The 27,613-nt window shown below is 35.4% G+C and overlaps 1 protein-coding gene and 1 long non-coding RNA gene across 39 annotated transcripts in view; one reads left to right on the top strand and one right to left on the bottom strand.

Annotated features, from left to right (window-relative positions):
• The window catches only part of LOC147832527 (uncharacterized), an 845,986-nt gene that overhangs the window by 650,308 nt on the left and 168,065 nt on the right, over positions 1-27,613 (bottom strand). The window lies entirely within an intron of this gene.
• thrb (thyroid hormone receptor beta) overlaps positions 1-27,613 on the top strand; it is a 160,264-nt gene that overhangs the window by 122,053 nt on the left and 10,598 nt on the right. For 31 of the 38 annotated variants that reach the window (XM_087293936.2, XM_087293928.2, XM_087293919.2 and 28 more), the window contains 3 exons: positions 5,590-5,641; positions 5,774-5,838; positions 9,110-9,160. In XM_087293936.2, the coding sequence (XP_087150062.1) occupies positions 5,832-5,838; positions 9,110-9,160 (58 nt within the window). In that variant the 5' untranslated portion in view covers positions 5,590-5,641; positions 5,774-5,831. Of the gene's footprint in view, positions 1-5,589; positions 5,642-5,773; positions 5,839-9,109; positions 9,161-23,618; positions 24,011-26,038; positions 26,554-27,613 lie in introns of those variants that run through there. The other 7 variants (XM_087293910.2, XM_087293909.2, XM_087293908.2 and 4 more) reach the window with 3 other exon arrangements.

Here is a 27,613-nt window from a genome sequence, read left to right as displayed (position 1 = left end):
ACAACTGGACCTTTAAACACAGGAATTGCATCAAGGTTGACGATATACACCAGAATAACAATCAATACCATACAAAGGAATAAACCAAACTAAAGCTTCTCCCCATAGACTTCCATTCATGCACACGCATATGTGTCAGAATCAAGTTTCACAGATTGATCGGATGCATGAGACTAATTGAAGATCAAAACATGACCTTACAGAAACATGAACCAATCGCTTGCTTTTGTAAATGTCTAATTGTCATACAACATAATTTTACACGCACAAACTCTAGTGTGACTGCAGCATTAGAGGTATAGATACACACACTAATGGAACTGAATGCATACAGGGGTGTAAAACAGGTGGAACTAATAATTATCAATAACGCCGGGAAACTAGCGTCAAAAAATAGCGTCAAAAAGATGTCCATCTGAAAAAAGTCAATTGAATTCTCTTTAAATCTGTTTATGTAAATATCGAAGTCACTTAAATCCTACCTAGGTAAGAGCTGTCGTACCTTATACTGTAAATTTCTTTTTTTATATATAGAATTTCAACATAATTCTTCCTTCACGAACATTTAATCATGTATTTGAGTGTTGTAATCATTGGCTCTGGTAGTGTGTCCTGTATTTTTCAGACTAAAATGATATTACAGCCTGATTTCATCACTGTTCAATAGCACAGACAAATATTTTTTTTAAGAAAGAAAGATAGATGACAATTTGTAAATGCGGCCCTGTATATATATATTTTTTACATTGTGCTTCATTAACCTGTTGTGCTGATTTGATTGGTAATTTTAGGATGGCAGTTTTTCTTCAATTAACTAAAAGGACAGCAAAGCCTGTGCAGCTCTTCATAGCATTTGTGCGTGTGTGTTTGAGTTCACGCATTAGTCTTTCTGCATGACTGCTCTCTCCTCGGATGGCCTTTCCCATGTTGCAGCACTCTGTCTCACACAGGCTCCCAGAGAACAGATGGCATCATTATTTACAAAAAAATGAGGCACCACACAGCACTCTGACCAGTGACACATTGAAAACAGAATCAAGGGGGGTCAGCAGAGTGTACAGTCGACTATCTGAATTCAGCTTTAGCTTATGTGAAATTGTGTAGTTGTTAAGATAAATGGTGGGCATAAGATTTGTGTATGATAAACATTCTGACATCTGTAACAGTACTTGATGGAATAATAGATATACAGAAAAAATAATATTATATATATAAGAATACAATAAGAAATTGTTAAGAATGCAATTTTATGTAAACATTTCATGGCAGCACGCTGGCTTAGTGCTTAACACTGTCACCTCACAGCAAGAGGGTCACTGGTTTAAGTCTTGGCTGGGTCAAGTTGTATTTGTGGAGTCTCCTGATGTTTGCGTGGGTTTCCTCCGGATGTGACATGCGGTATAGGTGAATTGGGTAAACTAGAGCTGGCTATAGTGTATGAGTGTGTGCGTTTGAATAAGAGAGTGTATGGATGCTTCCCAGCACTGGGAGGTTTACAAGTTAGTGTACTATCAGTGCTGGGTTAAGGCTGGATTTGAAAAAAAAAAAAACTTGGCCAGAGTTCATTTTCACTGTGTTGAATCCTGATAAACCAGGGACTGAGCTAAAGGAAAATGAGTAAGTGTGTGAGTGGAGTAAGTAAAAATATTTCAATAAAATATTAGTACGTTTTTGCACATTTCGTGGCACTTTCATGTCTACTACTGCTGCTGTATTGTTTGAAAAGAACACACCACCTGCAGCAACTACCACAAACCTTACCAACAGTGTTACTGAAAAAAGCACCTTGCATTAACAAAATAAATAATAATTTAAGTCTATTAATGGCATAAACACCTCTTAAGAAATGTCTAATTCCAAAGACACTTTTTTTTTTATGTTGTGATCAAAAAACGTAATTTGGATGTCAAAAAAATGGATGTCAAAAAACACCAGAGATTTAGCTTCCTTGTCAAGGCTGAATAGAAATTGCAAAACAGAGGATGTCAAAATAAGTTGTTTTTTTTTAAGTTCAGGAATAATCTGGCAATAAGCCTCCGTAAAGGGTAGGTACAGTATATGTATCAGGGTAAAAGATTTGCAGGTGTGTAATGCGTGCACACCAACACTGATTATAAGAGCCAACAGCTGAGACAGAAAACTGAACATGACAGAGAAACTCAGATCAAACCTGACCCACAACATTCCTTTCCATTTTGGCTGGCATTTAGTCAAATTGATTTCTCTAATATACAGTTTATATTATCTGTGTATAGCCTATGGTCTACATAGTATGGTTTAGTTTACATAAATGGAAGATTATTTGTAGTTTGAAAAATTATGTATTTTTAAAATATAAAAAGAGTATTTTTTTCAGTCGAAAGGTCTTTTAAGTTTCAGCATAAAACTCATTCTACAACATTTGACTAAAGATATAATTTAAACAAAAATCTTTAATTTTTTCACAAAAACAATTATTAACTTTATAACTGTTTTAAGATTCTTTTGTGGAACACAAAAAAAAGATATTTGGAAAAAATCTGGAAATCAGTTGCCTTTGACTTTCATAAAATTCCTTTGTATGTTTCCAACATCATTTGTTTTGAAGTCATGTCATAACTGTTTTAATTTCTTTTACTTTAGTAAAAAGCAAATGTCAGTAATGGAAAGTTGCTCAATGCTTTATTATAATAAGATAATCAGGGGTTGCTTTTCTGACTCTTTAGATTCTAATATGAACCATTTAAAGAGATTGTTTACCTAAAACTGACAATTATGTCATTATTTACTCATCTTTTGCTTGTTTCAAACCTGTTTGAGTTTCTTTTTTCTGTTGAACACAAAGGAAGATATACTGAAGAACACTGTAAACCTTTGACCATTGACTTTCATAGTATTTGTTTTTCCTACTATCGACGTAGCTACTGGTTTCCAACAATTTTTCACAAATATTTTCTTTTGTGTTTAAAAGAAGGACAAACTCACAAAGGTTTGGAACTGATTGAGAGCGAGTAAATAGTGAGAAAATTAGCATTTTGAGGAACTATGCCATTAAGTGCAATGTACCTTAAGAAAGTGTACTGCCTCAGTTGCAGCATTTGTTCCTTTACTGTGCATTCACACTGCCGCCAGAAAGAGTGTAATAATTCACTCTGGCTGCCCTGCCAGTGATGCTCTGCATTTACAGCTGGCAAGTGTCATTGACTCTGGCACTTTTACAAACCAATATGTTTACATTTTTTTCTGGAGAAAGTCTTATTTGTTTTGTTTAAGCTTGAATAAAAGCAGCTTTTAATTTTTTAAAACCAATTTTAAGGTCAAAATTATTAACCCCTTTAAGCTATTTATTTCTTTGATAGTCTACAGAACAAACCATCGATATACAATAACTTGCAAAAATTACTCTAATCTGCCTAGTTAACCTAACTAACCTAGTTAAGCCTTTAAATGTCAATTTAAGCTGTATATCTGTGTTTTAAAAAATATCTAGTAATATAATATTTACTGTCATCATGACAAAGATAAAGTAAATCAGTTATTAGAAATGAGTTATTAAAACTATTATGTTTAGTAATGTGTTGAGAAAATCTTCTCTTCGTTAAATAAATATTGGGGATAAAAATAAAAAGGGGAGCTAATAATTCAGGGAGCTAATAATTTAGACTTCAACTCTATGTATATGTATGTATGTATGTTTGTATGCATGCATGTATGTATGCATGTATGTATGTATGTATTTATGTATGTGTGTGTGTGTGTGTGTGTGTGTGTGTGTGTGTGTGTGTGTGTGTGTGTGTGTGTGTGTGTATATATTATGGGTGTAACGATACACTCAGCTCACGATACGATGTGTATCACAATATAATGTTCACGATTCGATATGTATCACGATATTTGGAATAAAAATTGAAAATTAAACTGAAATGCAAATTTTACCAAAGAAACTATTTTTTTATGTATTTCTTTTGTTTCAACTTGTTAAACTGAACCTTCTTTAAGAAAATAAATTAAACAGGCCTGTCTCTGGAAAATAAAACCATTTAAAAACTTCTTAAAAATAATATTGAAATGACAGAGACAAAATTAAGGAACAATTTAAGTAAAGGTGCAAAAAAAAAAAAAAAGCTTTCTATTCAATTGAATTTAACAGTTAGAGCTTAAAGCTTTGCTTGGACACTTGCGTTTTTTGTGTGTGCAAAAAAAAAATCCACATTTCCAGGTATTTAATTTATATTTAATTAAATTCATTTAGAGATATCTCTAATTACAATTGTGATTAGTCAAAACTCATTTAGAGATATCTGCAAATATTTTTCAATGGAAGTCAATGGAGGAATATGACTAGTCATAATATATTTGCAGATATCTCCAATCTGATTTCGTACTAGTACAATTGTAATTGCAGATATCTCTAATTGTCATTCTGACTAGCCGAATTATAATTATGACTAGTCAAAATATAATTAGAGATATCTCTAAATATATTTATGGATAGTCAGAACAAGAGTTTAAATGCTAAAACGGCTTGCCATACGTGCGCGTCTATCATAGTGCGCCCTCTGTAGTAACAGCTCAAGGTCAGCTCACGTCATGTGTGATTTTGCGTCCGCCAATACATCATTATATGAAGACAGAATGATATTTTAGGGTGAATTGTACCTTATAAATACAGTATGTGACTCTTTCAACACCATTAGAAGGTTTCCATGTCGCTGTGCAAAGTATGTAAATCACTGTGAAGACTTTAAAACTTAGGCTATGTTTGACCCAGTATGCGTGTCAAAAAGCGGACGAATCTAAAGCAATGACTGTACAACCGAAATGTTGCCAGACGTCTGATTTTAAGAGGATGGGCCATCATCTATTTCAGCTCCACTTATCTTGGTCTGCTTACCTGCTAACTGCTAACTGCTGCTGCAATCTGAACTCACGTGCGACAGCAGGTGGAACGTAGCTCACGTGCAAACAGCTCAACTAATAAGAGAAAACGGACGTCATATCGTAATCAAATCGTCATAACGCCACGATGCATATTGTGACATTTTTGCATCGCAATAAATCGTACAACGATAAATCGTTACACCCCTAATATATATATATAATCAGTTACAGCTTTCACTTGTTTTGTTTGCTAAGAAAATTGTTCTTCCAGTCATTATTTGTTTTGTGGCTATCCTTGATCAAAATTTCAAATTAGTCACATCTTGGGTCTGCTGAGGGGTTTAGACACTTCCTTAGCAAATAATACATGGAACAGTAAGTTTTCATTTGTGGCTGTTAGTTGAACAAAAAAAAAAATGATATGAAATAAACCAAGTCAAACAACTTTGGCCATCAAACACTGAAGGTAAGGTCTAAAGACCATGTGCTCCCAGCATGCCCTCCACACCTAGGCCTTTTAATCTTCCTCTGGCCTGCAGAGGGTGCAAATCTTCAAAATAAAAGAAATCAAGATTAACAACACAAACCCTTAAAAAAAAAAAAAATGGCTCCTACAATTCGTATCAAAATTTGTTGCTGTTGGTGACCCTGTTTTGTCATGTTGTAAATGCTTATTGACAGTTATTTACCCTTTCCTTGCCTTAATCTAAATCTGTTTCTCTTCGTTAGGCTCTGCTTCTTCATACCACTCTGGGACAACTTCAAAATCACAAAGCACGAGGTAGGGCCAAGTTATCATTTTGAACTACAGAACAGAGATGCCACATACAGTATTTTTAATATATTTATTTATTTTACTTATTTTTTTCTGTTGTGTTCTCTTATTTGTCAATTGTCTGTGTATATGTGTCAGATATCAGCGAGTCTGTGGACAACAAAAGAATGATGGTTAAGGCCTAATATACTGCAGTATGTCAGGTAATGCCAAAATGTTCAAAAGTTTATTACACCCTAGCTCTGTTTTCGTAAATAAAAACCATCTGCAAACACAGTGCATCTATTTGTTTTCGGAACAATCTGAAATGGTTTCCACCATCAGCAAATTAAAAAGGAAGCAGGTGATGATCTTATACTTTTTTTGTTATTTGTTGTTTTAAAAAATCTTTATTTGCAGATATAAATGTACCGGTAGTGCCATTCCTCATAGTTACATGCAGATTTTCAGATTTTTTTAAACGACTGTAACAATCTTTACACCATACAGTTATGAAAAATAGGGACACAGGATTAATTCCTGATAAAAAAAAATGTACAGGCATGGTCTCAGCCATTAGACTAAAAAGTACAGCGTTTTAGTTATTATTGGCATAAATATGTGGGACTTTTTTTTTTTTTTTTATAAAAACTACTTTTTTTTTTTCATTTTCATTTTTTTTTAATTTTCAAAGGAATCAAACATACATTTTTAAAAGCAGTGAAAAATGCACAAATTATGTCAAGATCAGGTTCATGAGTTGAAATTTAGGGATTAGTGATAGGGACAGCCACCTGGCAACTGAAAATGCTCAACATATTATAATTTAATTTATTTTAAACTGAAATATTTTTACAGTTTAAAATAATAATTATCAAATTTAATACATTTTACAAATGTAACTTACAATCTGATGTCAAAGATGAACTTGCAGCATCTTTACTCTTTCACACTTTATTTTGATGGTCTGTTTGTTGAATGTAAGTTACATTGCAACTAATTTTCATTAGATTATAAGAAGACTCTTAGGTTGGGGTTCGGGTTGGTGTAAATTGACATGTACTTTTAAAGTTTCTTATAGTCAGTTAAATGTCTTTTGAAGGTGCAGTATCAACAGATATTAAGCAGTCAGTCTACTAATAGTCAAATGGACCATTAAAATAAAGTGTTACAATTACTGCAGTGTCAAATGATCATTCTAATATGCTGATTTGTTCACTGTAAAAAAATAAATAAATAAAAAAATAAATAAGAAATCTGACTGCCCAAACTCAAAAATGTCTAGTAAATGGTCATATATAAATTGCTCAAATAGCCAGAATAAAAATCTGCAAAATCTGCATTTCAGTTGTGGTAACAGTCTGTTAACAGTGGCTCAATAAGAAGTATTGTGTTAAGCCGAAAATGTCTGCCCAATCATGTTATTGGCCCGTTTGAATATTCTAATTTTTTATTATGCTTCTTTAGTATTTAAAATGTATACTGGTAAATTTGCTTTGCTAAAACAACTTTGCTGAATTGTTTATTCCTTGTGTTTCAAAATAAAATTTATTATAAAATATAGAAAATAATGATTCACTAAACAGGCTCATTTATTATTTTTTTTAACTACATAAATTACAAATTAACTACAAAATTAAATAAAATTACATTGAAATTTCTACAAACTATACCTTGCAAAGTCATGATGATGAAAATTTGAAAACCATCCACTTATATTTCAATGTCAAATCTTCTTAAAATAACAGCAGTAAAGATGCATAATGCATAATGATATAGACATGTTATGGAAAAATGCATATGAATTAAATGAATATATTTTCTTGGCTTACGTGTGTTTTCTGCACCACTGTAATCAGTTCCCTTCAGAAATTAACAATCTCAGATCTTCTATTCTGTTATAGGGGGTTATTTTTTTCACACCTGAAACCACAGGGCACTTTTTTTTGTTAAAAAAAAAAATGTAATAAATTCTCAGTTTCCATGGCACATCCACTTCAATGTTTAAATGAGACTCGCGCAGTAATGCAGCATTTACAGTACATAAATCATAATCACTATCACATCATCACTACATAAACAATGTAAATAATACTTTTTATATCAAATCTTGATTTTGAAATGCATTTAGCCATTTTAAATACAAACATATTATCTTTAAATCATGCTTGCAGTATTTTGTACAAAAGTTTTTCTTAATAATATTAAATAGTGACGCACTTTGTAGGTCCTTTGCTGACCCTTCCCCTATCTCTGCTCCCCATACTTTCCTGTCTCTAAATCTCCACTGTCCTATCACAATAAAGGTGAAAACCCCTAAACAATAAATATATATATATATATATATATATATATATATATATATATATATATATATATATATATATATATATATATATATATATATATATATAAAATGACACCCTATTTTATTTAGTTGACTGTTAAAATTTAATAAATAGTACAAAAAAATGTTTAATAAAAAAAATAATGTCATGTAAGCTCAATAAATAAAATGATGGAGGTAAGCTGGTGACTTTGTGCAACTCAAAAATTGCTGGAAGAGCGACAGCATTTTAAAAATAACAATCGGCTTGCCGCTGGTGTTTTTATACAATAATGAACAATAGTAATTTATCACACTGCATATGATCCATGATGCGATGACAAATTCAAGCACACAGCTTCACATAATTAATTATTCATATACAATTTGATCATTCATGAGTTTGCTTAAACTAATTTGATTGTGCATTGTGTCTCAGAGGCTCTGGATCAGCCTTCAGTTACTGATTAAAGGTTTTATTGTTTAAAGCTCTGATATGTACATTTGAAAAACAGTGATGGCATTACCCGGTGGCAGTTCTAGTTAACTTTGTTAATTTCTTCAGAGTTTACAGCATCACTTTCACAATTAATGCTAATAAGCTATTACTCTACATTTTACATTTTCATACACACACACACACACACACACACACATATACATATACACACATATATACATACATACACACACACATATATATATATATATATATATATATATATATATATATATATATATATATATATATATATATATATATATATTCTTTGTTATTATTATATAATAATACTTTGACAAAAGCACAATTTATTTAGTAATAAGTAACTATGGATTAAAATGGTAACATACACAAGTAAACAGATTAACACTAAACATATTTTTTTTCTAAATTCATCTTAGCATATTCAAGTCAGCATTTACTGTTTCTCAGGGTCATTTTAAAAGTTTCATGAAGGCAATGCTTTTCTAGTGTTGTTTTTGTAATTCTGCTTTAAAAGTTTTTTTGGTCATCTTTCAAGTCTGTTTTTAAAAAAATACAAAAAACATCTAGTTAGTAATAATATATGTTCATACACTGTACAATGTTCTGTATCAAGCTGTGTCAGTCTTCTTCTTTTTTAAATTTTGCTAAAATAAATGTAATGTGCCTCTGCCATTCATTTTAGAGCAAGCAGACAAATGCAACTCCCGCTGGAAAGATGAGGCCATGCAGAATGGTACAGTAACACCCTTTATCACCATTTTTCTTATCTATCTCTTTGGTTTTTTTTATTATTTTTTTCATAGTGAGTGTTTTAAGAGGGTTTACAGATAATATGGATGAGTGGAATGGATGGAAGAGTGTTTACAGCATTTTACTTATGTATCAAACTTATACAGTGGAAAAGTAGATTGTAGATAGAGAGTTTAATTATTCTTGTGAAATTCATTGGATAATGAAAAGTCACTGTTACATACCATATATGAAAATTTGCAAAAATAAATCACAGCCCTACATTATTCTGGAAATCATTGTTTTATAATTTTTCAAATAAAGTGCACTTCTGCAGTTTATCTCTAGGTGGCAGTAAAATAACATTTCAGCCCAGTTCCAAGATTTTTACTGGTCAAAATCATGCTGATAAGACAGACAATGATGCTTAGAATAGTGTTTTACTGTTTTGCTTAAAAACATTATGCAGAGAAGTATTTGGTGTGTAGTTTATGACTGTATCTCTGCTCCACAATCAAAGAGGAGGGAGAAAACCATAATTATTGAAGAGGTATTACAATTGTTAACTTTAATTAGTTTATACTGTAATAGATTTCAAAATATTTCATTCATCATCACAAAACCACCACAACCAATGTAGTGTAGAAGATAAAACAACTGAAATAATGTCACTCGAAATTCCTTTTTCTTTCCACACATATTAGAGAAAAAAATGATGGTACATATGGGTAGAGCTGGGTCTGTTTTTCAGTGTATTCTATGCATGCAAATAAAGTTGGATATGGAAATCTAACTTCATATATAGTGTGCAAGCAGTAATTCAATTATTATCTTTAACCTATTAATTTCTGATGACTTTGTGCTCCTCATCTGTTCTGATTTGCTCAGTGTAGTGAATGTATAAAGTGCTGACCATACGGAGGTCAAATCAATCAACATTTCAGTAAATATATGTTTAAGACACGGACATTGCTTGACCCTGTTTACTGCCACACATGGCCACATGGGATATTTTTTGTATGAAGCGAAAAGGAGAGATGAGTCAGTGCAGGAACACTAGATGAATCTAATTCTCGGCCACCAGAGTCACATCTCAGACATCAGATAATCCTTTAAAAAATCTTAACATATCACACCACACCACACCACACCAGTACAGTTGTTTCCAGTTACATTTAGGATTGATTTCTCTTCTTTGTTTAGGAATCATTCTAAGGCTTACATTGCAGATGTGCTGACTGAATATTAGCAGATCTTTAGGATAATGCCATTTTAAAAATACCAAGGGATCACTTAAAACAAGTGGAAATGAAGAAGAGTCACAGGAGTGATATCTTATGTGCCCCTATAGAGCTTTATTTCTAGCAAAACCTCTTGTTTAAATTCACCCAACTTCACCTAATCAAAATTCACTCACTCGCTTATTATCCTTTTGCTTAGGCCCTGATTTATTAGGTGTCGCCACAGTTAAATGAACCACCAATTACTCTGTCGGCAGATGCCATTCCAGCAACAAAACATTTATTTCAAATTCACATAGGGAAATATCTTGGTCACATATATTAACTCACCCATCGATTTTGTAACTGTGAGAAAAAAAGTCAAAAGAACAAATCACTGTTTGCTAATAATCGCAAATATCATTTATGGCATATCCATTATACCCAATGTCTCAGTCAAGCTATGATTTTCCTTTCATTGATTATCTTGCATAAAATGTGTTTGTGTGTTTATTTGCTTTATTTTATCACTCAGTTTGGGTCAGCACATCAAACTCAATTAAAAAAAGTGTCTGTCAATTTGTTGATTATTTGCTGACACGCTGCTGCACGAAATAAACTATTTTAATGTACATTATTTTAATCAAACGACAAATCAGCAATTTATCTGGGCCTAATCTGAAATTGCATATTCCTTTTTGAATATGCTCTTAGGGTCATCAACTCTGCATTTGTTTAATAGTATTCTATAAATAAAATCTGGGTGTACCTATGCATAGTCAAATAATAAGAGTTCAGTGCATTTAAACGGCCATACTGTAAGCCTCAATTCCACAAGTGTAAAACCCTGGTAAAAACAGGCCAATCAGAACACAATGCAGACTCTTGCATTACTCATGGGCACACCCTGAAGATTTGCAGGTACTTTAGACTGCGGTTTACGTCATCCAGACCTGATGAGCTGATGCATCATTAGGAGATCAGCAGTCAGACGGATTTGCTACATAATATGCATGCCCCAGGCTGCATTTTGAGATTACAACAATGCTCGTTTTCCTCCCTTATTTTTATGTGTATCTAGGTTTATATTAACTTTACTCTGTATGTTGGACTCTTCATTTGAAAGCAGGAGATGCAGTAAAGTCAAAGCCAACCGCAGCAGTTTGTTTTACATGCATTACTAAGCAACGGCTCAACCAGTAATCACTTTAGAACTCACCAGAAAACAAAACAAGTGTTTTATATTAGATAGCTCATTCACTCAATCATAGTTAAAGAAACCTCTCTATCCCTTAAATTGAAAAGATAACAAGGCTCGTACTCCATATTTTTCACGTTTTTTTAATTTTTTAATTTCAGAGTACGTCATGTTGTATGTATGGAAGAGAGTAAAGTTAGAGAGAGCACTGTAAACTGGGTCATTAATATTAATGACTAATCTTAATTTAGAGCTTCTGCTTCTAGGGTTATTTTATGGAGTTAAAAAAAAAAAGTAAAATTAAAACTAGATTCTAAAGATTTTTTTCAGCACTGTAACAAAAAAAAAACAAAAAAAAAAAACAAAACAAAATACTGCCCAAACTCAACATTCTATTGTGACTGTGTAACACCTGGGTTTACACAGGAAGGCACAGGGTCACAGGAGTATCAAATACATAGATTTATTTACAAACACTTACATGGAAGGACATGGGAGACTCAGGAATGACATGGGGTGAAAACAAGCATCAACGTAGAAAATACCGAACAATGACTGAACCAAATGAAAAGGTATAAATACACAGGAATATGACACTGATGAAACACAGGGGATGAGGTGGACCAGATGAACATTAACTAATGGAGGGAACTAGAACATAGGAGCATATGGGAAAGGTCACACATGGAAGACGGGACCTAACATTTAAAAATGTAAAACCCCTTTAAAAGGCTCTTTCTTGCACTTTTAAAAGGGTGAGAGGAGGTGCTTGGGTAAGAGTTTAGGAGGTTGGGAGTTGAGGAGTTGAAGGACGTTGAAAGAAAGTGGCCAGGGAGTAGTCACAGGAGGGAGGAGGCGGGAAGGGAGGTGAAGCAGGAGGTAAAGGACCCAGGACATAGCCAGGAGGGCGACCCAGGGTGGAGTCAAAGGGAGGAGCCATGGAGTTCTCGCCGGCTCCAGGGGGCCGAATGTGGTAGATGCTGCAGCTGGGGATGGAGCCCAAGGGGGAGACGAAGAGCCGTAGGGCGAGGGTGACAATGAGGTTGTGGAGGGCCGAGGTTGAGCGGACAGCTTACACGACCGTAGCAACGTCACAGGTCCGGAGCCAGAGCGACAGAGTACAGAGGCATAGCTGGAGAGGAGGAGTTCGACAAAGCTGGCAGAATGGAGGGTCAAGGCGCAGCCGGAGGAGCAGAGTCCAGATGTGGAGGCAGGGTGACAACTGACCAAGATGGAGTCGGGGGGATGAGTGAGCCTGGTGGAGCTGATAGGCTGATGGTCCACAGAGTAGATGAGGTAGGAGAGAGCCAATGTGGAGTCACTGGGTCCGAGGCAGAGTCTGTAGCTTGGAGGAGATGACATCGGGCGACAGCCTCTGGTCATCAAAGCAGCTAGGCAGGTCCTCTGAGCAACCTTTACGCTTGAAGTTGGAGGGTGAGCTGAAGGACTGGCTGACTGTCTTCAGTGCTGGAAAAGACTGCATGTTTGTTGGTGACGACGTCAGAGGAGGTGAAGAGGGTGAGTTGGGTGGGGTGCTGCTAATGACTGTGGAGCCGTCGTCCTCGGGGACCAATGAGGCTGGAAGGCTGTCTGAGAACAGCGAGAGGGGCTCAAGTTTGCTCCAGAAGTCGATGAGCAGCATTTAAGGGTCAAGTGACAGCTGACTCTTTGCTGTGGGTAGGTGGGTGAGCCTCTCGCTCGTTCTCTCTATGTCCACTAGGACGCCCACATTCAGCGTTGTTGTCGACTCAGAAAAAACTGGGGCAAAAAGACTATGAAAATAAAATGAGGGAAAAACACTCCGCAAACTTTCTTTAGTTCTGGTTTTATGTAACGCCTGGGTTCACATCTGGATGGCACAGGATCACAGGAGCATCAAAAATATCTTTATTCACAAACACTTACATGGTAGGACATAAGAGACTCATGAATGATGTGGAGGGAAAACAAGCATCAGCGTAGAGGATACCGAACAATGACTGAACCAAACGAAGGGGTATAAATGAGTGTGTGTGAGTGAGTGTTTCCCAGAGATGGGTTGGATGGGTTTCCATCCGCTGCTGCATAAGTTGGCGGTTCATTCCGCTGTGGACTAAGCCGAAAAAAAAAAATGGATGAATGTGGATGTTCACATAGTAATTAGCTTAGCAACAGTGTAGTAATTAACATTACATACTGTGAGAATGCTAAGTGGTGAATTTATAATTCTTTAAAATATCATATTTGTGTTCAACAGAAGAAATACTCTTCTGCAAGTTTGGGCAACCAGACAGTGAGTAAATCAAGTCAGAAGACAAGAAGCAAGGTTTTGATTCACAAAATATGAAAATTGAGTTATAGTTTACTCTCCCTTTAGTTGTTCCAAACCGTCTTGTCTTTCTTTTTCCTGTTGTACAAAAAGAAGATATTCTGAAGAAAGCTAGAAACCTGTAACCATTGACTTTCATAGTAGGAAAACTCATTAATTCATTCATTCATTCATTTTCTTGTCGGCTTTTATTAATCCGGGGTCGCCACAGCGGAATGAACCGCCAACTTATCCAGCAAGTTTTTACGCAGCGGGTGCCCTTCCAGCTGCAACCTATCTCTGGGAAACATCCACACTCAAATTCACACCCACACTCATACACTACGATCAATTTAGCCTACCCAATTCACCTGTACCACATGTCTTTGGACAGTGGGGGAAACCGGAGCACCCGGAGGAAACCCACGCGAAGGCAGGGAGAACATGCAAACTCCACACAGAAACGCCAACTGAGCCGAAGTTCAAACCAGCGACCCAGCGACCTTCTTGCTGTGAGGCGACAGCACTACCTACTGCGCCACTGCCTCGCCAGTAGGAAAACTGATATATGGAAGTCAATAGTTACAGGTCTTTAGATTTCTTTAAAATATCTTCTTTTGTGTTAAATAACAGAAAGAAACTCATAAAGGTTTGAAACCACATGAGATGAAAATAAATAGTGAATAGACTCTCATTTTTGGGTGAACTATCTTTTGAAGAAGCACTACAAATTAATGTTTAGTATTTTCAATCTAAATATCTATAAGGCAGAGTTGTGTTTTACATAATATTTTTTAACAGTAAACTTATAAGGCTACAGTGGAACTGAAAACCGGTAAAGTTAAAATAAACAGTAACAACGTGAGAAATGCCTCATGTATCAGCTTTACTTGTTTGGCTGCTCCCTGTAAACCAACTCTACTCAAGTTACATCTTAGAGGATGTTAAACAGAACACATACAGTTAGGTACATAAATATTTGGACATCAACACAATTCTAACATTTTTGCTCTATACACCAAGACAATGGATTTGAAATGAAACGAACAAAATGTGTTTCAACTGCACTGTCAGTTTTAATTTGAGGGTATATATATTCAAATCAGATGAACACTGTAGGAAATACAGCAGTTTGTATATGTTCCTTCCACTTTTTAATGAAACAAAAGTAATTGAACAAAAAATCTAAAATTTAACTTTCACTTTTTAATACTTGCTTGCAAATTCTTTGCAATCAATTACAGCCTGAAGGCTGGAATGCATACGCATACTGGGTTTTATTCCTGGTGATGCTCTACCAGGCCTCTACAGCAATTGTCTTCAGTTCTTGCTTGTTCTTGGAGCGTTTTCCTCTCAGATTTGTCTTCAGCAAGTGAAATTCCTGCTCAATCAGGTTCAGGTCAGGTGATTGACTTGGCTATTGCATAACATTCCACTTCTTTCCCTTCAAAACTCTTTGGTGCTTTTGCAGTATGCTTTGGGCCATTCTCCATCTGTTCTGAGAAGCACCATCCAATGCGTTTTGAAGTATTTGGCTGTATATGAGCAGAAAATATTGCAGTTCCTTTATTTTTCCATACTCTCCTCTTTCCATCACTCTGTTACGAGCTGATCTTGTTCTCACCTGCCCATATGAGCTTTCCAGCACTGTAAAGGCTTCCTGCTTTTGAGGCTCACCAATGGTTTACATCTTGAACCCTCTGTATTCACTCAGGTGTAGTCTTCTCTTAATTGTTGATTTTGAAACACATGCACCTTCATCCTGGAGAGTGTTCTTGATCTGGCCAACTGTTGTGAAGGGTGTTTTCTTCACCAAGAAAATAATTCTTTGGTCATCCACCACAGTTGTTTTCCATTTCTCTTCCGTATATTTTGTTGTTGCTTAGCTCACTGGTCCGTTCTTTCTTTTAAAGAATGTTCCAAATAGTTGTTTTGGCCATGCCTTGTTTTTTCTCTCTGATGGGTTTGCTTTGTTTTTTTTCATCCTAATGATGGCATGCTTGACTGATAGTGACAGCTCTTTGGATCTCATCTTGAGAGTTGACAGTAACAGATTCCAAATGCAAATAGCACACTTGAAATGAACTCTGTACCTTTTATCTGCTCATTGTAATTGGGATAATGAGAAAATAACACACACCTTGCAATGGAACAGTTTAGAAGCCAATTTTCCAATTACATTTGAACCGTTAAAAAGTGGAAGGCACATATACAAACTATTGTAATTCCTACTGTGTGTGTGTGTGTGTGTGTGTGTGTGTGTGTGTGTATTTGTATAAAATGATTTCAAAAGCATTTGAAAGCAGCCTGAGTATACTGTAATGTGTATGATATCATGATCTCTGTGCTCGCTGGCCATCTGTTGCATGATGGGGCCCCTCAGAATGGAGCCTTAGAGGAGTGCTGCTGTTCCACTAACACTAATTGAGAGTGACAAATCCCCCTGCTTCAGCGTGATAACTGATTGTTTTTTTTTTGTTTTTTTGTCAGATGATGTTAAGGTCAGCTTGTGGTTGACCTATAACAAAGTGGACTTATCTGAAGAGATAGAAAAATAATCTCGTTCTCATTAGTGGTATTTACAGGGACATGCATCACTATTACTGCTGCTTTTACAGATGTGTACAAAAATGACAGTAACTTGATTTCATTAATTTTATTCATCCTTGCATACATCACTTTTTTTGTGAATTCACCACTTTCACAATAACCTAGTGGGGGTAATAGATTGCTGTTACTTTTACAGGATTAATATAAAAATGGCAAACATTTAAATGGCATTTTTCATGGCTCTAATGCATGCATGAGACTAATACATCAATATTTTTTATTATTTTGCCATTTATACATGTTTATCCTCTAGTCATTAAGTTTTGTATATAGAAAACAATGCCATCACTTTTGTTTTTGTTTCTTTTGTATCAGATGAGCTATGTAGTGATTACACTGCTTTAATTATGACACACATCAGTATGAAATACTTCCGTCCAACAAGTCTGTTAATGATAATTATTAATAATAATTCCTTACATTTATATAGCTCTTTTCTGGGCACTCTAAGCGCTTTACACAATGGGGGGGAATCTTCTCATCCACCACCAGTGTGCAGCATCCACCTGGATTACACGACGGCAGCCATTTTGCGCCAGACCGCACACCACACACCAGCTGATTGGTGGAGAGGAGACAGAGATGAAGCCAATTGGAATATGGGCATGTTTAGGAGGCCATGATGGACAGAGGCCAGTGGGCTGATTTGGCCAGGATGCCGGGGTTAAACCCCTACTCTTTTTCGAAGGACATCCTGGGATTTTTAACGACCACAGAGAGTCGGGACCTCGGTTTAACGTCTCATCTGAAAGACAGCGCTCACTGAGCAGTATAGCATCCCCGTCACTATACTGGGGCATAAAGACCCACACAGACCGCAGGTTGGGCTGCCCTCACTAACACCACTTCCGGCAGCAACCTAGCTTTCCCATGTGGTCTCCCGTCCAGGTACTGACCAGGCGCAGCCCTGCTTAACTTCAGTGGGCGACCATATGAGAGTTGCAGAGAGCTAGCTGCCGTAGAGTTAAGTGCTGTTAAGTGTATGAGCCCTTCAAACAGTCGAACATGCAAGCATGTAAAACTTTGTATTGTTATCGAGTAAGTTAAATGTTACACTGCAGCATAGGAGGGGGGTTACATATCCACAAAATAAAAGTTCCAGTTATCTTGACTGTTGTTTATGTGGTACGTCTTAGGCTGTTTTAGCTAATACTGTATACAGTTGAAGTCTGAATTATTAGCAACAGAGCTGGGCGTTACGGCAAAAAAAAATCACGATAATTTTTCACGATATATGTAAAATCTTTATATCTATCAAATGTATAGGATTTTCTGCATGTCAATCGCATTGTGCTGCTGATTTAACACATTTTGTGTAATGTTTCAGCTCTCTGACAATATAAATAAAAAAATAATAAACAAAAGAACAATCTTATTTCAGCATTTACTGTTCATGTTATCAACAACCAAAGACATTACATCACAAGTTATTGTATATTACTGTTTAAAATCAGAAAAAAAAATAAAACAAGTTTGGAATAACTAAAAGGTATGACAATTTTCAGTTTTGGATGAATTCTCCTTTCCTTGGTGAATTTAGGGTGAAATATCCTTTAATATATTTTATTTAGGCATGCTAACAGTTATTTGATGATCTATTGTCAATAACCCTTTAATCAGTAGACCTTTAGACATTTAAAGGTTCAGTTATGCTTTGTGCTGCACGAGGCGTCCACGCATTACATAATTAAGTGACATCTTGACATCGCATATTGCGGAACACACTTAACCCTGTTCTCGTTTTAACCGATTTTGTCTGACAGACAGGCACAAATAGGCCAATGCAGACTCATTTTATAAATCCTGCATCACAGTGAGACATGCGGGGAGCCTTTCCATTCACACAACAAGCTTCTGAGCTCTATCATCCTTCAGACCGAGTTTATTCTTCCGAGGCAACCTAAGAAATCTATCTGTGCCGTAGCTTGTAAAGACTGTCCAGCTCATGATGCTCAAATTGCTTCTTTAATGAATGAAACTGAAATCGTGAAAACAGTTTAATAGGTTGTTTTAGCGCTAAAGCATATATAGCATACTTGTTTTAAAGCGCTTTGTTTCAGATGTTATTTGTTCTTCTTGTTTATGCTGTAGATAATTGACCAACAAAATATACATCAAAATTAAGTTACACATTATACAAAACGAAATTTGTTGTAAAAAGATACATTTTCAATTAAATATATATATAATATATATATATACAGTTGAAGTCAGAATTATTAGCCCCCCTGAATTATTAGATCACATGTTTACTTTTTCCCTAATTTCTGTTTAACGGAGAGAAGATTTATTCAACATATTTCTAAACATAATAGTTTTAATAACTCATTTCTAATAACTGATTTATTTTAGCTTTGCCATGATGACAATAATTATTATTTAACTAGATATTTTTCAAGACACTTCTATACAGCTGAAAGTGATATTTAAAGGCCTAACTAGGTTAATTAGGTTACTAGGCAGGTTAGGGTAGTTAGGAAAGTTATTGTGTAACGATGGTTTGTTCTGTAGATTATATATAGATATAGATATATATATATATATATGTGTGTGTGTGTGTGTGTGTGTGTGTGTGTGTGTGTGTGTGTGTGTGTGTATATATATAAGATAGCCCCACGACATCCAGAGAATTGAGGTACACAGGGTGGATCTCATCAACCCCTGCTACTTTGGAGCTTTGGAGCTTTCAGATTAGGGATGTCCCTATCCGATATTGATATCGGAAATAGGTACGATATCAGTCCAATAAACTATATAGGACTGCGTTAAAAATCATTCTGTTGCTAAGGGCCATTACAGTTTAAATGGAAAGAATAGTATTACTAATTAGAGGACTTCCCATATTTAATACTTTTTTATAAAAGCCCAGGAAGATAAAGTGCTCTAATAAACAGTGTCAGCTTTGCACATGAGTTTGCAGTTCTGTCTCTATTTACATTGTCATATTTTTCCCATGTGGGCAGTAGGGTGGAATCCGTGCAATATCTTATGCAAATAAAATGAATTTTGATTAATAAAATTATTCTTAAAAGTCCCATTATTTTATGTGCTGTGGAGAAAAGGTGTGTTTCATTCCATCTACTTCAAGTATATTTGTTAAAGATAATATGTGCTATATATTTTATTATAAAATTAATAAGGTTTGGGAACATTGATACAGCTATAATCTTATATGATACTAATACAGATTAAATAGATCTGATCATGTAAATGTTTGTACTAACCATACTGCACATTTTTATTAACTTAATAACTTATATCTGCTCCCATGTGAAAGATATTTTTCAGCTCAAAACTGGATAAAAAAATCATCAAAAAGCTGTGTGAAATTGAAACTTTGGACACACAACCTTTAGCAGTTGTTCATTTAACAATGTTTTTTTTTCTTATGTTCCTGCTCTCAGCTGTTTCTTTCATTTGCTGATGGTAAAAAATAAATGACTGAAGTGACCTTTAGTTAGTATTTTGCACACAAATATATATTTTTGTTTATTCAATTAAGATATTTTTTAGGATCTTAATATTTATTTTTTAATTCTTTTATATATATTCTTATGTAAAAGGTTCACATTTATGCTACCAATATTTAATAAACAGTTTTTTTTTTTCCATGCTTATTGTTGATGACTTTTGTTCTCAGTTTGATCTAGCCGTTCATACATTTCACTCAACGAAATAGGTAAAGGTAAAGTATTCATGATTTGTGCTGATATCGGATTTATATAGGTATCGGTTCATACTGAAGGCTGCAATATCGGTATCGTATCCAAAGTTAAAATGTTTTATCGGGACATCCTTATTTCAGATTATCTCAGTGACTTAAGTTTGTGTGATGGGAGAGTCTACCCCTGCATCCCCTTTCTCTGCCTCCATAATTAAAGGCATGTCAGCATGATTGAGAAGATCCTTAAAGTATTCCTTCCACCTTATGGCAACTTCCCCAACTGAAATAATTGTGTAAATTAAAAATAAAATCAACCATAAAATGTCTCAAAAATCCTTTTCAAAATTCTTTTGTGTGAGCAAACTGTATCTGTCCATTTTCTTCTGTCAGAAATTCACGCCTGTAGCTGACCGTCTAAAAAGCAAAAGCTATTGCTAATTTCCAAACATCACTCTAAACTAGTATTAGTGATGACTACAGGATACTGGTCACAGATCAACATTATAAGCCTGAACTGCATAAGAGGGTATTCACATTCGGTGTCTTTTGCATGCACAAGTTTGTTATTTCCAATAGAGGGGAGTGAGACGTAAGAGGCGCCACGTTCAAGTATTTCAGGCGTGCCTAGTTAAAAACATCTCAACTTTTCAGAATGCCACAATTGCACCGTAGGTCACATGACAGGAACTGACCAATCAGCTTCATTATTTGTATGAAATGTACACATTTCCGTTGACTAATTACCTCAGGCACCCAAACACTGCGGTAATTTTTTTTATTTGCCAGATTTAAGGGCATGGGTCAGACATTTCCACTTTGTGTATTTTGTTGGAAAGTGTTTAAAGGTTCAGGACACCTTGGAGAACTTTTTTTTTTTATATTCACACATGTGTGTGTGTGTTGAGCATCAGTTAAGACAATGTTAGCACCTGTCAGCTTTAATTGTGGGGAAAACTGGATAATTTTGAGCTTTTGTCAGCTAATTTCAGCTTCCGGGTTTAAAATGATTTTTGGGGCGGGATCAAAGTACTCAGGGATCAGCAGTACTGCAAGTGCAATGATGACGCGTCGGTTTCTCATTATTATTCATAGCGGAGTTTTCTTATCCTATGAGAAGAGCCGGCTGCTTAATTATTCATGAGACCTGCCAGTGTCAAGCCCGAGCTGAGAGACACGGAAACCACGGCACAGTATTTAGCCGTTCATGAAGGCTCATATGCGTTTGTTTCCATGATCCACGGGGTTTGTTGCATGTTTTCCCCCGCGATCTTGTCAGGGCCGATCATACAGCAAAGCTGTGTGTGTGTTGCTAGCATTTTTGTTGGGAGAGCAGCACAAGAATTAAAGAATGGCGGACGCTGTCTTTTATCAGGAGTTCGTTCACATTCAGACACATCGCCGTGCTGCTGTGTTTGCCTAAATCCTCCAGATTACCAGCAGGGTTAATGGTTAAAATAGACAGGAAAACTGCTGCACTGAGTCTGCTGAATACGGGGATTGAGGGAGAAGTCCTCATTTATAGGGTTTACATGAACACACTTATCTTTATAATGATATAAATTGTGGTTGTCTGTATATGAAATTACGAATAACAAATGTAGCAGGGCATTAAATCTCTGTTCATTTCTTTGCATTTTAACTTTGTAAACTATAAACTCAAGCATCTCCTCACGGTTTGTGTCTCAGTTTGTGAGCTAACTGACAACAACAGTTGTTCGCTCACGTTCTCCCCTGCTGGCTACGCCCACTCCTGCCCAATGCTCGCGGAGCTCCACGCCCATTAATCATGCATCTTTTGAAAAAATTCTGAAGTAGACTTTAACCGAAAGTGGGGGGTGTCATGGCCCTTTAACACAAAGTCTGCTATGATGCTTCAGCAGCCAAAACAAAAGACCAAAACTCAAACTGTTTTGTTAAAAAAGTAAATATTCTGTTATTCACAGAATATTGTTTTATATCTGTATGACCAAAAATTAAAGAGTAACCCTTTAAAGTGTTTTTGCTGTCATTGGCAAAATCGTTCATTGTGCTGGTGTGTTTCAGTTTCACTTTGATTTGTTTAATTTAAATGCATTGAGAAAGCACAGGCTAAAAGACGGACATTATTAAAGCTTTTGGATATTTTTAAAGTGAAAAGCTTATTGGATTCATTTACAATTTATTTATTTATTTTTTAAATGCATGATTTAGATTAGCCCTCTCTGAGCTCGCTCTCAACTCCAACTTAGCCCTTTTTGACATCGGTCTTGAATGAGCTGGTCTTATCTACAACACTGATTAACAGACTCAAAATAAAGTCATGTAGTCTGAAGGCATTCTACCAATTTTTAAAGTCATGTAGTAATCTTGTTCTTGTCTAAGCCATCTCTTTGCAAGTAGTGTCATTTTGACAAATTAATGTTTTGAGAATAAACAAAGCATGAAGCACAGTTATAGTTAAAGGAACTAATCTTGTTGAAAAAACAAATTCTTGTTTTAATGCGTGGTACCTGTACTATTTTTTGAGGTATTGTCTCTAACTGATCAACTCTTCACTGTCGCTTGGGCATCTGAAAACATATAAATAAAGTAATAGTTTTGGTTTTGGAAATACATTTTCTGTGGAGTTCATTAAGGAAAATATGCCCTGGTTAAATTGTATAGAAAGTATGATTTTTTTTTAATTTTTAAAATATATTCTTGGTAAGTCTGTGTGTGATTTCACATCTTAATTTTCTCTGCTGATCATAAAAATAGTGATGCCACTGACATATAGAGAGTGGAGTCATCTGCTGCCACAGATGCTCTTGTGAACTGACGATACAATATTACTATCTTGCTTAATAGCAATTGCCTAAATCTATTGAAATTCACTTGTCTGTCTCCTAACTGCAGTCTATAAATTGTAAGTGCACATATGTTCTTATGCTAATATTAATGACAAGGCAAGCACTAAAATAGAGCAAGCCTGTACTTTAGTAAGGAAAATTATTTTAAGCTCTGAAATGTTATCATAAAAACAAATGGAAAAATTCTCATTTTATTTATTTACCTTGATTGGTGCAGATATTTAACCAAAGCTTATGCACGTGGCAATATGTGCTTTCCTGCAGATTAAACACTTTTTCATCTTAACTTACCTTGCTTTCTGTTTGCAATTAAAATAAACATTAAGCCAGCTGACCTAAAGTGGATCTTCATGCAGATTATAAATGATGATTAGTTAAATGAAAATCCCGTGCTTTGCTCTATTAGGTAAATTATGTCTAGATCAGTAACCATATTGATCAGTTATGTCTAGATCACTAATAGTATTGATCAAGGCCTCCTGCATGGCTGGCCAGTGACAGCTTGCCGTTAGAGCGTGCTTGATTCTATTGTAAATACATTGAGTGATTATGAGTGCCTCACTGTGGGTCTTTTGTTATTTTGCTGATGAGAGTCATTGGTGAAGCTTGGGAGCCTTCTAGGGATGAGTCGCTATTGTTTTGGTCTTTTCCTCAGGTCACCCTGGCTGTGTGGTTAAGGTGGCCTCAGCGAAGCTCTCTGCTCAGGTAACACTGGGGACATCTGGCTCAAGAAGCCATGTCAACCAAGGCCCTATCCCCAGTGCTATGAGGGCCACCATACAAAAACTTTACATGACCAGCTTTGAACCCCGAGACCTCAAGTGATCGATCCAGGAGGGAATAAATTGGTGGAAAAGTCGCTAGTAGGTGCATAATCATTCAGACCTGCCAAACTGAACACACAGTTCCTACATGAATCAGACACCTATTTGCAGAGACTGAAACAGTGTGATGGATGGTAAATGATGGATCTAGCATGGTTGAGGATTTTGTGCTTTGGGACGCTACAGTTGAATATGTAGGAGACTTTTTTTTGAGTTAATCTTGGTAAGTTCATATTTCTTCTTGTCATTTCTGCAGTTAAAAGTTTTAAACATAGCAAGTGTGGGCTTGAATGTTGTGACATTAACAACAGCATTAATCAAGACTATTATTAGTTTAGATCATTACCGCTGTTGGCATTTTGAAATGCTGAGCACTGAAATGTTTTACAGTTGTCTAGTAATTGTATACATTTAAATTCAAACGCGTATTGTGGCAAAAGTTTGTCAATAGAAAATGCTCCAATCCATACATTCATTTATTCATTTTCTTTTCTTCTTAAGCCTTTTATTAATCAGGGGTTGTCACAGCGAAATGAACCACACACTTATCCAGCACATGCTTTATGCAGCGAATGCCCTTTTAGTTGCAACCCAACACTGGGAAACGATCTAATCCAGTATACTAGATATTTAATAGAGTTTACCTTTCGTGATTTAGAGCAGTCAACCTATTTTGCCTTTCTTGTTATAATTTGAAAAAAATAATCATTATGCAATTCGTTAAAGCATTGCATTTGAAATTCTTAAAAAAACAATAATTGTATTGATGGTGTTTTGATGTGTTCTGTATAATCGTTTGAATTCTATGAATGATATATTGTCTATGTATTGAAAAAACAAACTAAAGGCACTCTTAGTTTTCACCAAATAAAAGATGTATACTAATATGTTTAAATGTTGTTTTAAGCAATTCAAGTCTTTGTTATATGCTTATAAGATTATGTTTTTTTTTTGAGACAGTCACCTCATCTAGAAGTTAAACTGGTATCAGACTCTGGTGTTGAGGGGCTTTGCCTCAGGAGCCCTTGCTAAAAGCAGCTGTTACCTGCTGGTCACTTTAGCTGTCTTAACACACAGCGTCATAACCCAGTTTCCACCTTAAAGTTAATTTGATCTTGTTCTAATTGTATGTTTATAAATAATTTACAGTTGCATCAGTACATTGTTCTGATGCTACTGTAAGAAAAAAAATGTGTACTGTAAGGGTAAATATTAATTGTAACATAGATCTAAGTTTAATAATAATAATAAGTTATAATAATAAGTTAATAAGTTTAATAATAAGTTTAAAAGATTTTTGATGACTTATTGTTTGTTTATGTTTTACTCTATTTCAATGGAACTTATATAAGTACAGAAAAAAACTGGACACAAATTTTCAATGTAAAATAATTAATAAAAATGCCATTCAATTGCACCCCCTCTGCTGACTTATTGCTAATGTTTATAGATTTGTATTTAACTTTAAATGTATACATGGTTTATTATACAACTGAATGCTTATGAAAGTTGTTGTTTTTGGATTAAAATGCATTTGCACTAAAATTATGAATTACATATCAGTAATGATCAATTCCATGTTTTGTTTTTTAAACATTTCTATGTTCCGTTGCGGTCACACTTTATTTTGATGGTCCGTTTTTTTTAATTTAAGTTACATTGCACCTACATGCCAACTAATTCTAGTTAGTGTAAGTTGACATGTACTGGCGAAGTTTCTTAAAGTCTGTTGAAGTAGGAGTATCCACAGTTATTAAGGAGACAGACAGAAAAATCTTTTTAAATTAATTGCTTATTTAAAAAGACAAAGTGAAGTGGTAATTATTGAAGTGTCAGGAGAGATCCATATTTTATTCATTACAAGGCAGCAGTAAATGTCTGAAGCCCTTATATGTGTCTTGTACCATCGCTCTGCTCCATTTTCAATTAGGCTGAATAACAATCAATATGACTGATCACAGCTTAAGATCTGTGCCTAAACTGACTCATTTTTAAAATCAATAAACTATGGCTTTTGGGATTGTGGTTGTAATCTTATTGTCTTAGCCAGGCTTGGTATGATAGTGACGTTAACATGATCTGATCTCTTTAAAATGTGCATCATACACATGTATGGCTGTTCAACCTTTTGGATTTGGCCAGTGTCAGATTAAGAGAGCACGCTCAGAAATCTTCCTTCCAATTTGGCAAGGCAAGGGGCAAGTGGGGCGGGTGGATTCTCCATATATAAGAGCCAGCATCCTCCAGATATGTTTCACGTAGTTAGCTTGATGACTTCATGTCAGTTCTGATAGCATCTGTAAGCACGTCAACGTGATCGGCATTCACATTCTGTTTTTTTTTTTTTTCCAAATACATTTTTGTTGCAGTGAAATAGCTATTTTAAATAGTTCATTGTGTGCGGGATTGTGCCTTTGAATATTTTAGTAATGAATTACTGCATGTCAGACATGTATGACATAGCCCATGGTGTAAGTGGCGGATATGCGGTGCCGCCCGGAGGTGAGTACTGCATGTACAGTGGTGAAGGGCCTGGTTTCACTCACTGTGAACCACAGCCGTTACACCACCATCCTCCAAGCATGGAGCAGGCCTGGCAACACAGCCAACCCTATGGGTGCCCGTTCAGTGGGGCTAACCCTGTTTTCAAGAGTGAGTTATGCACCATGGAGGTGCCTCTCAGTCACTATCACCAACAAGACTACTACTCTGATGGCAGGCCGGATTTCTCTCAGATGCAGTGGATGCAAGGGCCACATAAGAAAGGTATTGCAAGTTCTAGAAGAAACGTAGAGGTATTGTTGGGTGTCAGTGATTTACTTTTTTCTGTTATTTACCTTGTAGTAGGCTTGTTTTTTTTTTTTTTTAATGACTGGCTGTTTGTCATAATTACATGTACTAGTATATCCATGTAAAATATTGCTCTCAGCAATTACCATCAGTAAATTCTTTTTTCATTTTATTAAATATGTACGGCTGCCCTGAATAGAAAGCATGTCAGTGTCATTAAATTTGATTCAGAATTTCAAAGAAGCTATCATACCTAGACAAATGCGACAGGGACTAATTTCACTTGTCTGAAAAAAAATTTAATCAGTTGGAATGTGTCAGAATTTAATGTATGAAGTGAATTTGAGTTTAAATTCACAATGGTATTCTAGCAGAGTAACCACATGTGTCATTCACATTAGTCACAACTCTGTTCATTGTTCACGTGAAACATGTTCTACTGACAATGTTTAAAACTGTATTGTTTTATTTGAAACCTAATTAAAATTAATTGTTTTGTCAGGGTTATCATCATTTGGTAAATCTGTCATTTATGCTAGTTACAAATACTAATAAATGATGGCAAGTGTTTAGCTTCTATTTAAACTTGATTGGACTGAACTTGGGTGAAGAGATTGCAGTTCTCAGTGCTGCTGGGGTTTTGCATTATGTACTGTATTGCATTGATCGCGAAGGTTGGTCGGTGGTTTGGGGTATTGTACATTGTATTGATTTGTAAGGACACAGACAGAGGAACAGAAGGTTTGAGCTGATGTCCTGTCTGTGACCTCCTCAAATGACTCATTGATCATATATCTTGAGCTGCTGCAAGCTGCTTTAACTTGTGCCTTAAAAATGTATTTATTTGGATTTCCATCTGAGTATAAAATAATTCTGATTGATCATTTCTTTCTTTGTCTGCTTGAGGTTTTTTTTTTATTATTAACTAATCTATTTATTTTCCCTCATGAGCAGTTTATTTGGCAATGCTCTGAGTATTGAGTGCTGTTTTACTACACCAGGTTACCTCTTATTACTGTGAAGAACTTTTCATATG

The sequence above is a fragment of the Danio rerio genome, chromosome 19 (genome assembly GCF_052040795.2).
Source record: "Danio rerio strain M-AB ecotype USA chromosome 19, GRCz13ab, whole genome shotgun sequence".
Taxonomy (NCBI): domain Eukaryota; kingdom Metazoa; phylum Chordata; class Actinopteri; order Cypriniformes; family Danionidae; genus Danio; species Danio rerio.
The sequence above is the reverse complement of the archived record's forward strand: the minus strand, read 5'-3'. Positions and strand labels throughout refer to the sequence as shown.